Genomic DNA, 19,151 nt, shown 5'->3' with positions numbered 1-19,151 from the left:
CACATTCTACATTCTATACATTTTTCAAAATCTTTTCCATTTTCACTTCCTTTTGCCCATATTATTTAACAAAAAATATATTTAAAAAGAAATCATTAGGTAGTCGCTGGAGAAAATATGATAAAAAAAAGTATTTAATAAACAAAAAAGAAAGAAAATAAATATTATTTTTAAGGGGATCACTGAATATCTTTGAATGATAATTCTTTTGTGTACGGGAATTTTCATATTATTGAAAACAAAATTTCATGTGTAGAACATTGTTTGCTTGAACAACTATCTCTCTATTTTATACCTGTATACTCCATTAGTTGTTAAATCAAATGGGAAAATCTATCTCTGGATGTTCTTAACTTCTGCTTCTATGCCGATGTCATGTGGATCGGAATAATCGGAATAGTTTTTTTTTAATGTAGTAGAACTGTTTTTTTCTTTAAATATATATTTGTTAATGAGCAAATCTGTCTCTTAATGTTCTGAACTCCTCCTTCAATGGCCAAGTTGTTGTTGAGCAGTTTAATGTCAAAAAAAGTGAAAATGAATACCCCTTTCTGCATTTCTCGTCATATTTCCACAAGAATTTGTCACACATGCGACATCCCGTATGCAGTTTTTCTCAAACTTCCGTCAACGGCAGATAGCGATAGATTGCGCCCTGCTTGCTTAGATTTGAACACAAAAATACTTTTCGTGTACTGGGTGTGTGTCGTGGGTCTTAATGTCTGCTCTTTTTTCTCCATCGTTCCTGGCTGTCTGGCTTCTTTTCCTCCCGTCCTGCTTCCCGTCTTGATGCCCCTCCCCAAACCTCCTTCCTGTAGATTTGTCTGAGGTGTGGTACGACGGCCGCGGTGACATCCAGCATCTGGACAGGCTTGCTAGCGCCAGGGGTGTCAGTCCTACTAACGAAATGGTGTCTCACGAGTCTGTGGACTATAGAAGTACGCTGCTGGACGGTACGTAGATGCTTCCTGCTAACAGCTGCTGCGCCTCTCGGACGCCTTTCCTATTGCTCTTCTGGATGTGTCAGTCACATGTACACGATCACCAAACCAAAAACAATTGCTTTCGACCCAAAGGGTGAAAGCTACTTGGGGTTAAACCAAGTCCACTTTACTACTGCGCATCAACCTTTTATGCTTCGACTAATCGCCAGTCACCAGAGGTGGATAGATTAGCCACACATTGTATTCAAGTAAGGATACTGTTACTTTAGATTGTTATGACTCAATAAAAGTCAAAAGTAGTCCTTCAAAAAAATCCAATTGACAGAAGAGATTTGACTCACTCGTCAGCTGCCATTGCCGTATTATGAGGCTCTGTAAAGCAGCAAAATGTCCGGCCGACAGTTTTCATACACCTGCACCTGTTCCGAGAGTACAAAAATAAACTGGTGGTGGATGAGAAAGGAGGCTACTCTTAAAATAGTGATACCAGCAATATCTCGGGACTGGCGGCGAGGAACGAGGGCAGCGCTGCAGTGAAATTCCATCCTTGTTGCCAAAATGTTACGTCTAATAATATATAAACAACAATTGTGTGCTAACAAGAACTCGATTCATCCTAGAAGTTGTTTGCTACAACACACACCAACATCGTGACACTTGAGTCGCTTGATACTGAAAACACTGACCTCAGTTTATACAGTCGTCGTATAGATGCTACAAGCGATTGGAAATGTTTTACCAAAAATGAGACTGGCAGCAACTCTGTCCTCAAAAAGTGCTTAATTTGTTTTTGTTTTTTTGCCTGCCTACAATGTACTGTCTTACACCACGATATTCGATGTTGGTGTGCGTTGCAGCAAACATCTTTGATGATGAATACAGTTTTTGTTAACACACTGTTGTTGTCTCTGCATTATTACAGTAGACATTATATTTGGTGATGTAGATGGGGTTTTACTTCACGCCTCTGCCAGTATGAATCCTTTGACTAGAGGCGATTGTAGTAGCTGAAGCTAGCAAAAACCGCCATTCTCATCCATAGCCACTTTATTTTCATTCTCTTGGACCCACGCAGACATATGAAGACTGTATTGTCTTGTTGGTTGGACACCTCGCTCCTCCACAGAGCGTTATAGTCCGGTGACGGTAACAGACGGGGACTCGAAAGTCCTCTCTTTGGAACCCAAGATGAAACTGGCAGCAACTACAATTAGCGGAGTCGTGAGTTGTTTTTTCAATCATTTGTTCTTATCTGTTTCTATGCCGGTCCAACAAAATACGTCTTTCCGTGAAACAGGTCTGTGGTGCAAAAAAGGTTGGGGACGAAAAAATATCACGGACGTCATCAACTCTCATCAAATTATAGTCGACTACAAAAAAATGTGTAATTGTTCAACCACTAGTAGCTACTGAGTTTCAAGTGTCAAAAATTCACAACCTGCTTCCGTATTGCGAACATCCCGTTACGCACCGTCTGTATTACATCACTAGCAATTTCCACAGACAGTCTAACTTGCATCAAGGAAAATGGCATTATACTTACCCTTTAACACAAAAACGATCACTTTAATTTTTAAAAATTACCCAAAATGGACTCCAGCTACTGCCAGTTGGCACGTTATCTTGTTCGGCGTGAAATCAACAATCAAGCAACAACTCTCCCCTGCCCCTGAGGACTACAATGATCTCATCAGTCTACCTGGTGTGCAGGAACAGGACTTTAGTTTATTAGCTAATAGCCCAACCACGCGCACCCCCTCAGGACTGATGAACACAACAGAGACAAATATGACATCATCCAGACCTGCTTCAACGCGTCTCAAATATCTCTCACCCTTCCGTGTAGCTAAATGTCGGGCTGTCACTATTATATATTATTATTATTATATATCTTTTAGAATCGATTCTCCTATTGATTACTGATTGAATAATTGAATAATATAATATATATATATATATATATATAATATATATAATTATTTTTTTTTACTACTAACATGCATTTTATTCTCATTTACGAGGGATGGCTTTCACTCCTTAAACTCCATATGTTTGTAGTGAGTGTACAGTATAAATTTGGTGTACAAAATGTTAAATGCTAAACGTTAGCAATCACGATTAGCAGTAGTGCGCTGGCAATGACCATTTTATGTCAATAAACGCTAACTATCATTCAGTTCACTCATACTTATCATGTTATATGTACATTACGCATCGAACAGTCCCTTAAAAATCACTTAAAGACGCTCCTTTGTTATTTTTGGCAAAGTTTGTCATTCACCCAACACTGCGTCCGTCTGCAAAAAAATTTTTACGTGAAGCATGGTTTCTGGCGGTGCAAAAATGGTTCCAGGCGCAACTATTTTATTTAAAAAAACATTTATTTTTTTGGGGCTCCCGGCGCAGCTTCGAGGCAGCAATATTGGGTGCTTCTCATTTCTATATTTAGAACTTTGTAGGTCTTAGCTCCTCTGTTTAAATGCTAGCTCCTCCCACCAGAAATTCCATTGAGGAGCAAGGATATAATGTTTGGGAGAAATAAGGCAATCGTTCATCGATGCCATCATTTCATGAAGACATCTCCTAAAGATGACGTCATGTCATTGACGTGTCACAAATGAACCGTCTGAATGGCCAAATTATTACTATCATGACAAAAGTTCACGTTATGCTTCATACATTAAGTGGGATGACATTAAATTATGTTATTGACATTACAGTTACCCTTTACAACTTTGCAGATGCAAAGACGATCGTGATTGTTCAATCCCAAACCCGTCCTGTTCTCCGACACCTACATCCCACCCTCCTGCACGCAGCTCATTTTTGGAGTGACTCTTAAATATATGTAGTGTTGATATGTTGCTTATGTGAGCCAGTGTAATTAAATCATTTCAGTAATAAATACGGCCCCAAATACAACAGACACTCAGCAAAATATGTATATTCAACCTACAAAAATGAAGGAATGATGAAAACAGCCCATGGAGGCTCCTCGATGCTAGATCCTCGCTCCTACATGTACGTTTAAGACACTCGAGGCAGTCCTTATTATGGCGGCGTGACAACAACTTCCGGGTCGCGTTCAACGTTTTAAGGAGCGAGGAGCTAGGAACATTGGATTTTTGAAGTCGTCAATGTTGACAGTGGAATATTTTAAGTAGTTCCGTTGATTTCTATTGTACTAGGTGGCGAAAGGGGCGGCACGGTGGACGACTGGTTAGAGCTTCAGCCTCACAGTTCTGAGGACCCGGGTTCAATCCCCGGCCCCGCCTGTGTGGAGTTTGCATGTTCTCCCCGTGCCTGCGTGGGTTTTCTCCGGGCACTCCAATTTCCTCCCACATCCCAAAAAACATGCATGAATTGAAGACTCTAAATTACCCGTAGGTGTGAATGTGAGTGCGAATGGTTGTTTGTTTGTATGTGCCCTGCGATTGACTGGCAACCAGTTCAGGGTGTACCCCGCCTCCTGCCCGATGACAGCTGGGATAGGCTCCAGCACGCCCGCGACCCTAGTGAGGAGAAGCGGCTCGGAAAATGGATGGATAGGTGGCGAAAGAAGCCATTGCGATGACATTTTTTCACTTAATGGATTATATCCAGTCCTGTTTATTGTGCAAGGTGGCGTTTATCATAAATAACTGAGATAATACCGGTGACTCATTCCTGCATTTTTTTTTGGTTTGTTGCCCTCACTTAGACCAGAACACAGAGCGACCCGAGACGTGCCGGGCAGTCCCCATCCTGTACGGGTCCGGCCGGGAGCCGCTATCTCCCCGAATGGGGGCGCTGGCCCGCGGGTTTGGGATGGAAAGCGAGCTGGTGTCGCCGCTGCTGATGGCGCCGGTCCACATCGACCTGACCAGTCTGCATCCGGACCTGCTGAGCGAGGTCCAGCATGTGGTGATCGCCCGGGACAGACTCCTGCTGCACCTCAACCAAGTCATCGGGAGAGGTGAGTAGTTGTTATTTGTTAGCAGAAACAGAACCACGGCACTCTGACATAACAAAGACGTCTATGGCTCAAATTCATACCCAACACACCCGGGGCCCGCCCCTTTTAGCTTTAAGATTACCCCGTGAAGGAAAAGGAGCCTCCAAGTTTTCGCCATGGTTTCACCGCGACTAATTCCTGCGGCGCTCGCAACCCGACACCCCCGGCCATCTGCGACGCCGTGATAGGGGAACGTCGCGCTCATTTCATTCCCACCGCCGCCCTCCTGAGAACTTCTATGCCCGCAAACTTCAGCTATAATTCATTGAGGGGGGGGTGTTAATGAATAAAGCCTGGTGTTGAGTTACACTTTCACAGTCACAATTAATTCCATTCTGTGTTTGGAGGTGTATAAACATGAAATATAATATAAATATGCTACACTAGAGTTGTGTAGACATTCAATGTAATGTAAGTATGGTTTCCTAAGTGTATGAAATATGATGTGTTCCGGCAGGTCACTTTGGATGCGTCTTCCACGGAACTTTGCTAGAGCCGAACGGTCAGAACCAACACTGCGCCATCAAGTCTCTGAACCGTAAGTTCCTTCTTCACCGTTATACACTGTACAGTATCATTTTTTTCAAATTGTATTTTTTCTAATGTTTTCACAAATTTTTAAATGTTTTAAAACTTCATATGGATTTTCCATGTTCGTAGTTTTTCTTTATTAAACTTTCAGCCTAACCTTATTTTTTTACTTTATGAATTAAATTCTTTTGATTCAAATTTTTCGTTTTAAACGTTCTCAAGCTATTTGTTTAACTTTTAAAAACTTTTTTTTGTTTCCTTATTTTTCTTAAACTTAAACTTTTTGCTCTATTAAACTTTCAGCCTAACCTTATTTTTTTACTTTAGAAATTAAATTCTTCTGATTAAAATGTTTCTTTCTTTTTTTTGTTCTTTCACAAACTAGTTAACTTTAAAAAAAAAAAATTTGTTTCCTAATTTTTCTACCTCTACATATAATTCATTATTTTACTTAAAAAATATATATTTAAGATTTTTAACTGTTTTAAATGATTAATTAATTCTAATTCATTTTTTAAAATATTTCTTTCATTTTTATAGAATTTTTAAATACATTGTAATTTTTCTACCTCCACATATAATAATTTCCTTACTCTAAGAAATTATTTAAGAATTTATATTTTTGTGTTTTTAATTTTTTTTAATCTTTTTTTTCTTTAATTTTTTACCTTTTAAAACATTTTATATAAATTAGTAATTTTCTTTTTTATTCATCTTTTTTATTAATTGCCTCTCTAAAAACTTTCATGCATTATTTGTTTAACCTTTCAAAACATTTATCATTTTTATTTGTTATTATTTTAACCTCCACAAATAATTTTTGGGGAATTTTAAAAAATTATTTGGAAAAAAATGAATTATTTAATTAAATTATTTTTTACTAAATATAATGTGTTACATCAATTAATTAATTAATTAATTAATTAATACGTTCTTAAAGGATTTCCTAAGACATTTGAATTAGAATTTAAAAATACAATAAAATAACAAATTTTCTATACTGGTTAAAATCCTTTATTGAAAACAAATAAATTCACATTTTCCATTTGTTGTACTTTATAAAACTAATAGTAAATAGTATAGTTTATTTATGTATTTGTTTACTCATGTTAAACGTTCATGCATTATTTACCTTTTTTAACTATTTTTTTAAAATTTATTTATAAATTTGTAATTTTTTCGATTTTTAATTAGTTTAAAAACCTTTTTTCCAATTTCTGGGAGTGTGCAACGGGGCATAATTTTTTAGGGAAACTTTTTGCAACTTTTTTGTAACCTGTTTTTTTTGTTTTTTTTGTCCTGTTCGGCTATTAGGTCAAGCAGAATGGAAGATCTGTATCTCTTTTATGCAGGAACAGTTTTACTGTGTCACAGTGGAGTTTTTAAGCTTACACTGTGGTTTCTTAGTATTATAATTGAAGTTTATTGAGAATCAGAGTCGATCAGTCGAACAGAGGGGGAGAGAGAAACAAAGACAAAAAGACAAAAGCACTAATTGTAAACAGGATGAGAAAAGTAAGTCATTACATTATCTACAACAATGAAACATTAAATATGAGTGTTGCATGGCGCTGTAGTGCTACACCCTGTGAGGGAAGGACAGGACAAGGACAGGAGAAGACGCATGCAGGACAAGGATTGTGAACCCGGCTGTACAACTGATGTGTGGTGGGATTAACTATGTAAATCCCTGGGCATGAGGCCCAGGGGTCCACCCGAGAGCAACCCGGTGGACGAGACACGTCCCACACCGAGGGACCCAAGGCGGTCCACCGGCGCCCCGGCAACTGGCCACCCGGTGGGGGTCGCAGGGACCCAATGCCCAATGCCACCACCCCCCTCCCCACACACACACACACACCCAGGAGAGCCAGACGCCCACCCCACCCCCTCAACCTGCAGGGCCCGTGTTTTGTAACCTGTTTTGATAATTTTTTATTGTTTAAAACATTTTTACTGAATTATTATTATTTTTTTTGTAGTTTTGGACTTTTTAAAGTAGTGTAATGTTATCTGTTATTTTTAATGTTCTTATTATTAATCCTTTTGTTATTATTAATGTATTTTATATTTATATAATAACATATAATGACTAAGCAGACATAGTGACAGACATTCCGTTGCCATCCTCGCGAAACATTTCCAATCAAATACAGTATGACATCACAATCACGTTACAGGAGCATCACTGTATTTCTTTTCTTTAATGGTAGTGGGCTAAAAGTGATGAATTTGCGTGGCCTGGTGAGGATTTTAATCTACTAAAGACGAGAGTGAGGGCACAAAATGGGATGAGGTCTCATCCCCTGGGATCTCAACCTTTTGATTCCTCGTCTCTTTGTTGCCTTTTGTTCCACGTGGAGGCTTCTTCCCGTCGCTATGACAACCAGTGAAAGGGCACACAGGACCTCAAGTCCATAAATTTAATTCCGATGTCACACTTTCATACAGAGATCCTGCAAAATCGATTTGAGTTGGAAAACTTACACCAGGTCACAGACTCATTTTGACGTCATGTCATGTCGTTATGTGTAGGCATAAGAAAGATGCTAGACGAAGTAGCATTCATTTTTTTCAGGATGTAGAAGTGGCATTTGTTTGAAAGTTGTTTGAAAATTGAGCAGGGCGTTGTTTCAGCACATTCACGGCACTAATCCACGGCGTTCGGGAGCAGATTGAACGGACCAAACTCTGACACTGGTAGTACAGGGACCGAACAGCCCGTATCAGGGGGTTCTGCACCCCATACTCCCGAAGCACCCCCCACAGGACTCTACGAGGGACACAGTTGAACGCCTTCTACAAGTCCACAAAACACATGTAGACTGGTTGGGCGAACTCCCATGCACCCTCGAGGACCCTGCCGAGGGTGTAGAGCTGGTCCACTGTTCCACGGCCAGGACGAAAACCACACTGCTCCTCCTGAATCTGAGATTCGACTTCCCGACGGACCCTTCTCTCCAGCACCCCTGAATAGATGTTACCAGACAGGCTGAGGAGTGTGAGCCCCCTGTAGTTGGAACACACTCTCCGGTCCCCCGTTTTAAAAAGGGAGATGAGATTCGCCCTTTTTAAAAACGGGGACCACCAACCCAGTCTGTCAATCCAGAGGCACTGTCCCCGATGTCCACGCGATGGTGCAGAGGCGTGTCAACCAGGACAGCCCCACAACATCCAGAGCCTTTAGGAACCACACCAGGGGTGGAACGAATCTCATCCACCCCTGGGGCCACCACCGAGGAGCTTTTTAACCACCTCGGTGACCTCAACCCCAGAGATTGGAGAGCCCGCCTCAGAGACCCCAGACCCCCTTCCTCATGGGCGTGTTGGTGGAATTGAGGAGGTCTTCGAAGTATTCTCCCCACCGACTCACAACGTCCCGAGTCGAGGTCAGCAGTGCCCCATCCCCAGTATACAGAGTGTTGATGGTGCATTGCTTCCCCCTCCTGAGACGCTGGATGGTGGACCAGAATTTCCTCGAAGCCGTTCGGAAATCGTTCTCCATAGCCTCACCGAACTCCTCCCACGTCGAGTTTTTGCATCAGCAACCACCAAAGCTGCATTCCGCTTGGCCAGCCGGTACCCATCAGCTGCCTCAGGATTCCCACAGGGCAAAAAGGCCCGATAGGACTCCTTCTTCTGCTTGACGGCATCCCTCACCGCTGGTGTCCACCAAAGGGTTTGGGGATTGCCGCCACGACAGGCACCGACTACCTTACGGCCACAGCTGCGGTCGGCCGCCTCAGCAATGGAGGCGCGGAACATGGTTCACTCGGACTCAATGTCCACCGCCTCCCTCGAGACGTGGGTGAAGTTCTGGCGGAGGTGGGAATTGAAACTCCTTCTGACAGGGGACTCTGCCAGACGTTCCCAGCAGACCCTCACAATACGTTTGGGCCTCCCAGGTCAGACCGGCATCTTCCCCCACCATCGGCGCCAACTCACCACTAGGTGGTTATCAGTTGACAGCTCCGCTCCTCTCTTCACCCGAGTGTCCAAGACATAAGGCCGCAAGTCCAATGACACGACCAAAAAGTCGATCATCGAACTGCGACCTAAGGTCTCTTGGTGCCAAGTGCACGTGTGGACACCTTTATGCTTGAACATGCTGTTCGTTATGGACAATCCGTGGTGAACACAGAAGTCCAATAACAGAACACCACTCGGGTTCTGATCTGGGGCGGGGGGGGGGCAATGTGGCCTTCCTCCCAGTCGCACTCCTCCAGGTCTCACTGTCATTGCCCACGTGAGCATTGAAGTCCCCCAGGTTCTACGATGGAGACCCCAGCAGAAGCGCTCTCCAGCACCCCCTCCAAGGACTCCACAAAGGGTGGGTACTCTGAACTGCTGTCAGGACCTGTCCCCCCACCCGAAGGCGGAGGGAGGCTACCCTCTCGTCCACCGGGGTGAACCCCAATCTACAGGTGCCGAGCCGGGGGGCAATAAGTATACCTACACCTACTCGCCGCCTCTCACCGTGGGCAACTCCAGAGTGGAAGAGAGTCCAACCCCACTCGAGAGGACTGGTACCAGAGCCCAAGCTGTGTGTGGAGGCGAGTCCGACTATATCTTGTCAGAACTTCTCGGCCTCGCACACCAGCTTGGGCTCCTTCCCTACCAGAAAGGTGACGTTCCACGTCCCTAGAGCCAGCTTCTGTAGCCGGGGATCGGATCGCCAAGGTCCCTGCCTTCGGTCACCGCTCAGCTCACAATGCACCCGACCCCTATGGCCCTTCCGACAGGTTGTGGGCCCATGGGAAGGGGGACCCACGTTACCCTTCCGGGCTGTGCCCGGCCGGGCCCCATGGGTGCAGGCCCGGCCACCAGGCGCTCACCTTCGAACCCGAGCTCCAGGCCTGGCTCCAGAGGGTGGCCCCGGTGACCCGCGTCTGGGCAAGGGAAAACGTTTTCCTCTGTTTGCAATCATCATAGGGGTATTTGGAGCCGTGCTTTGTCTGGTCTCTCACCTCGGACCTGTTTGTCATGGGTGACCCTGCCAGGGGCATAAAGCCCCAGACAACTTAGCTCCTAGGATCATTGGGACACACAAACCTAACAATCTAACACGTACACATACTGGGAACAGCACGGCTAAGAGAAATGCTACAAAATGAAGGGAATAGACTGTTAGGACTAAATTAATAAAATTTTATGGGACAAATATTAGAATTTGGGTTGTAAATGTATGCCAGCCTGACCCTGACTTTTACCAATCGGCAAATGGAAATTTGGAATCAGGGAGGGGGAGGGTTGTATTTCCTGGGTCATCATTTGACGCAGACGGACTGACCTGCTTCCAGAGGCACCCTTAACGTAACTTCTTTCACCCCACCCAAAGGCATCACGGACTTGGAGGAGGTGACCCAGTTCCTGAAGGAGGGCATCATCATGAAGGATTTCAGCCACGCCAACGTGCTGTCGCTGCTGGGCATCTGCCTGCCGCCCGAGGGCTCGCCGCTCATGGTTCTGCCCTACATGAAACACGGAGACCTGCGCAACTTCATCCGTGATGAGGGACACGTAAGATAAACAGCAGGGTTTTTCCGGCCTCAAATTGAGGCATTGAGCATGCGCCCTCTCTGGCTAGCTTAGTATTTACATGCATTTTGTTGTTCTTCAAATCAAGTAGTGATCCTGTTCATTGCAGGACTTGGGTGAAAATCAGCGATATAAATATAAAAAACATGTTTTTTATTTCTCTTCGCCACTGGTGTCAAACTGGTGGCCCGGGGGCCAGATCCTGCCTGCCACATCATTTTATGTGGCCCACGAAAGCAAATCAAAATTGCTCATTGTGTTCTGGTGTAATACCATTGAGATATTTGCAAGCATTTTTTTGTTACCAATCCCACTTTGAAAAGAAATGTAATAGTCGAAAAACATGTTTTTATAGGCTTCTGATTTCAAAACTGGTTATTCATCAATATGTTGTGTATACTGTATGGAATTACAGTATATGAGGTAATCTTTCATTTATATGGGTTCACAGTCATAGCGGCCCTCCGAGGGAATTCATAACTACAATGTGGCCCGTGGCAAAAATGGGTTTGACACTCCTGCTGTAATCCTTAAAAAGCCTCTCCTACACACTTTAATAAACATATTTAAACCTTTTAAAACACAATTTTTAAACATGTTAGTGTACGTCAACACAAAAAAATAATGTTTAACAGAAAATTAAGGAACTGCGGTAGGTGAACTGCAATATCGCGCGGGATTACTGTATTACAGTGGTGCCTTGAGATAAGAGTTTATTCCATGACTGCTCTCGTAACTCAAAACCCTTGTATCTCAAATCATCTTTCCCCATTGAAATGAATGGAAATGCCATTAATCCAGTCCAGTCCCCCCCCCCCCCCCCCCCAAAAAAAAAAAGTTGCAATGTGTTTTTAATAGGAAAAATATCACACTATAATATTGTACTTTATGAAAACATACAGCAATAATATAATTCAATAGAATTAAACAGTTTTTGCCATATTTTTTGCAATGGACATTGTGCTGCTCCTTCAGAATCTGAATAAAAAATAATCTTTATTTTGCCAAGTATGTCCAAAAAACATACAAGGAATTTGTCTCCGGTAGTTGGAGCCGGTCTATTACGACAACAGACAACAGACCTTCTTGTGTGTGCACCTTGGCCACCTTAGGGCAGTACATTACAGATATAGATACTGTATATATGGAGACGGTCACAACTGCTCAGTAAGCTGCAGTCATATTGGTTGTTTTTTGCGGAGGTTAAAGAAGAAAGAAAAAGAAAAGAAAGAAATTGTTGTGAAGTGAGTTGAGTTCACAGCCACCATACTGTGTTGTGTCAAAACGTTTTGCTCACAAGTTAAATCAAAATTGGTTCAACGACAGCTTGTATCTCGAAAAACTTGTAAATCGGGTCACTGGCACCACTGTGTATTAAAATACAAGTGACGTGATGACTACTCCTCGTGCGTTGTCACTGATTGGTCTGTTGTTGTCTGGCAGAACCCGACGGTGAAGGACCTGATGGGTTTCGGCCTCCAGGTGGCCCGAGGGATGGAGTATCTGGCCAGTAAGAAATTCGTCCACAGAGACTTGGCGGCCAGGAACTGCATGTGAGTCCACAGACTCATCCAACATCCACCAAACGTTTACTGTGACATTTTTATATCCATCCATCCATCCATCCATCCATTTTCTGAGCCGCTTCTCCTCACAACGGTCACGGGAGTGCTGGAGCCTATCCCAGCTGTCATCGGGCAGGAGGCGGGGTACACCCAGAACTGGTTGCCAGCCAATCGCAGGGCACACATAAACAAACAACCATTCGCACTCACATTCACACCTAGGGGCAATTTAGAGACGTCAATTAACCTACCGTGCATGTTTTTGCACGCAGGCACGGGGAGAACATGCAAACTCCACACAGGCGGGGCCGGGGATTGAACCCCGGTCCTCAGAACTGTGAGGCAGACGCTCTAACCAGTCGCCCACCGTGCCGCACATTTTTATATTTTTTGCAATAAATAAACAATATTTAATGAGATGTGTTTTAAAATATCATAATTAACTCAATACATTTTAATTAAGCAATTTTAGAGGGGAAAAAAATAATACAACAAATATTATAAGAATCTTGATAATGTAAATTCTTGTTAGAAGTAAAGAGTAAATATAATATAAGCCAAGTTTAAGTCCATCCTAACTTTGATAATAATGATTGAATATGATTTGAAAGAGCACGCCGCAAATGGCCCTTACTGACTGATTCCTGGAAGAAGGAGAATGTGACGTTGTTTTTTTTTGTTTTTGTGGTGACAGGCTGGACGAGAGCTACACGGTGAAGGTGGCTGACTTCGGGTTGGCGCGCGACGTCTACGACAAAGAGTACTACAGCGTCCACAACAAGAGCGGCGTCAAGCTACCCGTCAAGTGGATGGCGCTGGAGAGCCTGCAGACGCACAAGTTCACCGCCAAGTCCGACGTGGTACCAGAAAAAAAAACATCAAATTCATAGAGGAGTGCCTCAACTTATGAGTTTTCCAGTTATGACCCGCTGCTTGGTGAAGTTACAGTATGAATGAAAAATGTAGCAATTTACCGGTACTGAGTTTAGGTACTGCAATGTCTCCCCACGGAGAGCCACTTTCAGCCGCTTGCAGACATTTATTTGATTTGTTTATTAAAAACAGAAACAGTTCTTCTTTTTGGGAGGGGTTGGAGCGGAATAATGACATTTCAGTTCATTGCAATTGTGAAAATTGATTTGACATTTGAGTCAATTGAGTTACACGCTTGGTCGCGGAACAAATTAAACTCCTAAGTTAAGGTACCACTGTAATGAACAATGTATGACTTTCATGTTTACTGACACTTGTTTGCGTTTAATCTTCAGTGGTCGTTTGGCGTTTTGCTATGGGAGCTGATGACCCGCGGGGCGCCGCCCTACTCCGACGTCAACTCCTTCGACATAACCGTCTTCCTCCTGCAAGGGCGCCGCTTGCTGCAGCCCGAGTTCTGCCCCGACTCCCTGTAAGTGTCATCTCGCACACCACTCGCGCACTGCGTCCGCTTACGTCACATTGAAATACGCAAAAATTAGCTTTTTTTTTTTTCTTTTGGTACTTTGTTTCATCAGACGAGGTGATAGCAATGAGTTTTTGCTTTTGGAAAATTTTAAAAATAATAATGCATGAAAGTTTGAGAAAAAAACAGAAAAGGTTTGAATAATTGTTCATTCATTTTTTTTGTTTTAAAACATTCACAGAACTACTGCATGTAGGGAAGTGCCCAAGAATATTTTGCAAAAAAACGACAAATAAAATAATAAAAAAGTTTTTTTTTTAAATACATACAAACTGATTTAAAAAGTTTGTAAAAGTTAAATAAAATATCTGTAAAAGTTGAGGGGAAAAACAGGGCCATGACAAAAATATTTTTAGAAAACAAGAAGTTTTTTTTATGTATGAGAGTTTCCCAAAAATGAAAAGTTAAAATAAATGTAGTGCATGAAAATAAAAAAATGTAAAGGTTTGAAAAGTATTTTTTTAATAAAAATATATATAATATAAAAAATATTAACTGCATTAATTTCTTTTTTAAATGAAAAGTTAAAATAATTGTTTAGATTTTTTTATATGTTGTAAAACTTAAAAGAAAAATCATGCAAGACAGTGGACAAAAATGTTATGAAAAAGTAAAATAATAGTTTAAAAAAGGCTAAGAAAAATACATGAACGTTGAAAACAATTCATGTTAAAGTTTTTAAGTTAAAAAAACATTCTGTTTATTGTGTAATCATACAAGGTATAATCAACAAGATAAATATGGATCTGGCAGCCTCTCATCAGGATCTTTAATTTAAGGTGCAACTCGATGTGGTTTATGAAAATAAAATGTTTGACCTTGCTACTTGTGAACTATTGAAATACTCTCAAAGCAAATAAAGCATGTGGTGAACAGTGTTTCAGTGCTGTTTTGTGAGCGTGAGAGAGAGGAAAGCAGACAAGCAAAAACACTCGACATGAGCCTAACACGACGTGACAGCTGCAGGCCAAAGCCAACCTTTCTTTTTTCCTTTTTTTTTTTTACTGCCTCTGCTCCTGGAAATCGAATGCCAGACTTCTTTTCCTCTTTGTGTTTCCTTATCTTGACTCGTTGCTTAGCGCCCATTGCGGCGGCATTCCAGCCGCCCTCATCGGGAAGGCCCATCAATCAGGCAAATTGTCAAAGCCAACAGCAGATTTTCAGCAATGTATCACGCCTCCTCTGTCAAAGGTGACCATTTTCTGCTCTCGTCCTGCTTTGACGGACAGCGTATCTCAACACTTTGAGGCGAAATCTGATTGAAACACTCGTGTCATTTTTCTTTTTTTTTTTGCACTTTAACTATTTCAGGTAACTTACGTGGCCAAGTATTTGATGTATATTGGCCTCATATTAGTCAAATTAATCATTGGTCAATGTTCACTAACAATCCCAGGTTGGATACTTGCCGATGTCATTGAAAGAGTAAGGTGGTCCCATTGGAAATCCCACCCCTGAAATTGTGATGGATGTTGAAGAAATTCCTCTAGGACCTCCCCTTCCATACTAATCCGAGGACTGAAACACCTAAAATCCCAAGCAGTATACTTCCCAATATTGTACAGGGATGAAAGTGGTACGATTGGAAAGCCCTCCCCTAAAAATGTGGCAGTAAAATTTTCCTGGTATGACCATGTCATTTTGATCCGTAGAGGGCCGAAACACACAAAATCCTGGATCAGATGCTTCCCAATGTCGTAGAAGGATGCAGGAAAGCCCATTCCTGAAAATGTCATGGTATAAGTAAAATGTGTTCCAGTATGACCTTTCATTCAAGTTATTTCCATCGAAATGACCCATGGACCGCTAAAATAAAATGAAAATCCGGCTCATCTGTTATTTTGCATGATCTTGATTCATCCTGGTATGACCTTTTTTTCAAAATAATCCCAAAACCCCAAATCCTTGGTCTGATATTTCCAGACAATGTAAAAGGACGCCAGTGGTCCCAGCCCTTTAAAAAAAAAATGTAAAAAAGTAAAGTTTTCCAACCGTTTTCCAAACCCCAGGTATTTTTCTTTTTTAATCCAGACCCCAAAGCCTGTTTCACTTGGCAAGCTAAAAATTTGGTGGACTATCATGAGTAGACCCACAAAAAAGTCTCAGGAAGCCATGGCCGAAAATACACAGGAAGTTTGCCATTTGGGTTTAAAGCGGTCATTGTTAGGCTCATTTTGCTTCTTTCCAGGAGTCCGTCAAAAACAACCCTAATGATTCGTGGACAGCCCAAACATCCAAAATCCAAATTTCCCCCTCTTATGTGACTATAGACCCTTTCACACTGACCATCGTTTTCCTGCGTCCTGCCTTCCTCCTTGCAGCTACACCGTGATGGTGGAGTGTTGGCACCCGAAGCCGGAGCATCGTCCATCCTTCTCTGACTTGGTGTCCAGCATCGCCGCCATCTTCTCCAGCTTCAGCGGCGAACACTACGTCCTGCTCAACACCACCTACGTCAACATCGACAAGATGAGCCCTTACCCGTACCTGCTCGCCACCACCGACCCGGCGTCCTCGTCCTCCTCATCTGAACCCCCCACCTCCCACCCGCTCTTGTTTTGCCACCCCGAGCGGGACTGTTGCGCCTGAGGATTACGAGGGTAAGAACTACTGTGTGTCCCAACACTGGACAGAGGACAAGCTCTTAATGTACATAGATTGTTTTGATGGTCTAAAGTTACTGACTTCCCGGACGTTTTTGGGAGGAAGTCGGGAACCTTTACGGACGAGTGTTGTTCCCTTCTTGTTAATGTGAATTATGCTCTATGGAAAAAAATGTTGCAGCTCTGCAACAAAAATTAGACAAACGTCAATGGTTCATCTCATCGTGACTTTTTGGGACAGTTGTGGCTTTTTCAGAAATTCAGCCTCTGGAGCCAGCAACATGGAATTTCAGAGGCACGTCTATCACAAGTAGACCCACAAAAAGGTCTCGAGGCTGTGCCTGGAAATGTGCAGGAAGTCTGCCAATTTGGTTTGGTAGCACCACCTGGAATGTTTTGAAAATTCTGAAGAGCATTTCTTTGTTCTGTCTGTCAATATGCCTCACTGGCATAAATAGATGAATAAAGATACATTATTTCTTGGAAATAAATCATTTTTTGAGAAATTAATCAACATTTTATAATTTCCCACGGCACACTAATGTGGCCTGGCATACTGGTTGGGAACCACTGACTTAGCCACATGAAATTTGGTAGGCATGTATATTGTGAATGAGTAGACCGACAAAAAAAAGACTGAAGAGGCCTTGCCCAAAGAGACACAGGAAGTCTGCCATTTTGTTTTGAAGCAGACATTTTAGGCTCATTCTGGCCACTTCCAGGGGTCCCAACACATTTTTTTAATTATTATTATGCCACCCAAAAAAAATGCAGTTTTACTCAGCAAAATGAAATTTTGTAGGCATTTCTATCATGAGTAGACACAAAAATTCGAAAGAAGCCGTGCCCAAAAGGACACAGGAAGCCAGCCATTTGAGGCTCATTTTAGCCATTTCAAAGGGTCCTACAAAGACAAACTCTTTCGAGAGACTTTGTTTCATTGCTACTAAATTTGAAGCACATACACTAGACAGATGGACAATGCATAATTGCAAAACATTTGATATTTCGTCGTAGCATGTGGGGGTGCATCACGGTGGCAAATTTGGAGTCGAGGCACTGGATGTCTTTGGTCATCATCAAAATAATCATTGATGCTGCAAAGTCACACAGCACCCTTCAAAACATCGCAGATTGGCCAGAAATGACAATTACACACAGAATTTCCACAATAATTGTAAATTGTAAAACAAATTGTTGTTGTCATCGACAGACTGAATGTTTGCTCTGAGAAGAAAATGTCTGTATTATATTTGTAGCGGCGACACAGTGACGACGAACTCACTGCCATGTTGTAAATAAAAGCCTGACGTTAGCCGATTTCATTGTGAAAAAAAACGCAGACTGTGTCTTGTGTGTGTACGTGTGTGTGTGTGTGTGTGTGTGTGTGAGAGAGAGAGAGAGTCAAAACAAGCCTGGAGGTACATGTTCATCTTCTTATGTGATGTTAAAAAAATAAATCCACACCAGTTTCCTATGTGCATGCTTTGCTTGCTCTAATTGAACATCTTGCATGAACACACCTGTACCGCACTCTTGTGTAATTACACGGATGTGAATTATGGCTGCTGTCATTCTTTTCAACAGCTCCAGGCCTGATGGACATATACAATCATACACTGACAATCACACAGGTGTGGGGGTCTTGAAACAAACATCAAAGTGCTTGTTGGGCCTCAAATTTGTGCTGTTGTGCTCACAACAAGGATCCTTCTCTTCCAATTGACTGATGATAACCTCTGACCACAGATACCCTCTCTCCACTAATGACCCCGCAGGTACTGTCTAGACAGCCCCTACTGCCCTCGCCGCACCCATCCCCCGTTTGATCTATGTGAGCCGTGACCGTGGCTTTGAGGGTCTTCGGTTGTTGACTGATACATGTTTTTATGTATGTGATGACATTTTTGAAAATTCAGCCCCTGAAGCAAGTTCAACTTGCAAACATGAAATTTGGTGGGCATGTCTATTCACAAGTAGACCAACAAAAAAAGTCTTAAGAGTGTATGCCAGAAAAGACTCGGCAAGTCTGCTATATTGGTTTTAAGCAGACATTTCCATGGATTCTTCAAAGTCAAACTTGTCTGCTCTGTAGCACCCACGGAAATGTTTTTTTAAAAAATCAGTCCCCGAAGTCAGTTTCACTGAGCAACATTCAATTTGGTAGGCAAGTCTATCAAGAGTAGACAAGCAAACATCTGAAGAAGTCATACAGAAAAACAGGAAGTCTGCCATTTTGGTTTGAAAGCTTAAAGAGAACTCTTCTGTCTGGTTGCACACCTTGGAATGTTATGAAAAATCATCCCCCGAAGCCAGTTTGACTCAGCACCATGACATTTGGAAGCCACGTCTGTTACAAGTAAACCCACCAAAAGTTTCATTAAGCCATGCTAAAAAAGACACAATAAGTCTGCCATTTTACTTTGAAATAGCCATTTTAGGGCTCAGTTCCAAGGATCCTTCAAAGACGAACTTGGTAGCTCATGGAATGTTTTGACCATTTACCTCCCAAGCCAG

At 42.4% G+C, this 19,151-nt stretch overlaps 1 protein-coding gene across 1 annotated transcript in view; it reads left to right on the top strand.

Moving 5' to 3' along the window:
• met (MET proto-oncogene, receptor tyrosine kinase) overlaps nt 1–18,198 on the top strand; it is a 78,901-nt gene extending 60,703 nt beyond the window's left edge. The window contains exons 15-22 of the mRNA XM_061773864.1: nt 819–953; nt 4,645–4,899; nt 5,396–5,476; nt 10,808–10,989; nt 12,451–12,560; nt 13,267–13,432; nt 13,841–13,977; nt 16,353–18,198. Of these exons, the coding sequence (XP_061629848.1) occupies nt 819–953; nt 4,645–4,899; nt 5,396–5,476; nt 10,808–10,989; nt 12,451–12,560; nt 13,267–13,432; nt 13,841–13,977; nt 16,353–16,620 (1,334 nt within the window). The 3' untranslated portion in view covers nt 16,621–18,198. The remainder of the gene's footprint in view (nt 1–818; nt 954–4,644; nt 4,900–5,395; nt 5,477–10,807; nt 10,990–12,450; nt 12,561–13,266; nt 13,433–13,840; nt 13,978–16,352) is intronic.
• Nucleotides 18,199–19,151: the final 953 nt, after the last annotated feature.

This window comes from Phyllopteryx taeniolatus, chromosome 5, assembly GCF_024500385.1.
Source record: "Phyllopteryx taeniolatus isolate TA_2022b chromosome 5, UOR_Ptae_1.2, whole genome shotgun sequence".
Lineage (NCBI taxonomy): Eukaryota > Metazoa > Chordata > Actinopteri > Syngnathiformes > Syngnathidae > Phyllopteryx > Phyllopteryx taeniolatus.
This window is presented reverse-complemented; position numbering and strand designations above follow the sequence as displayed.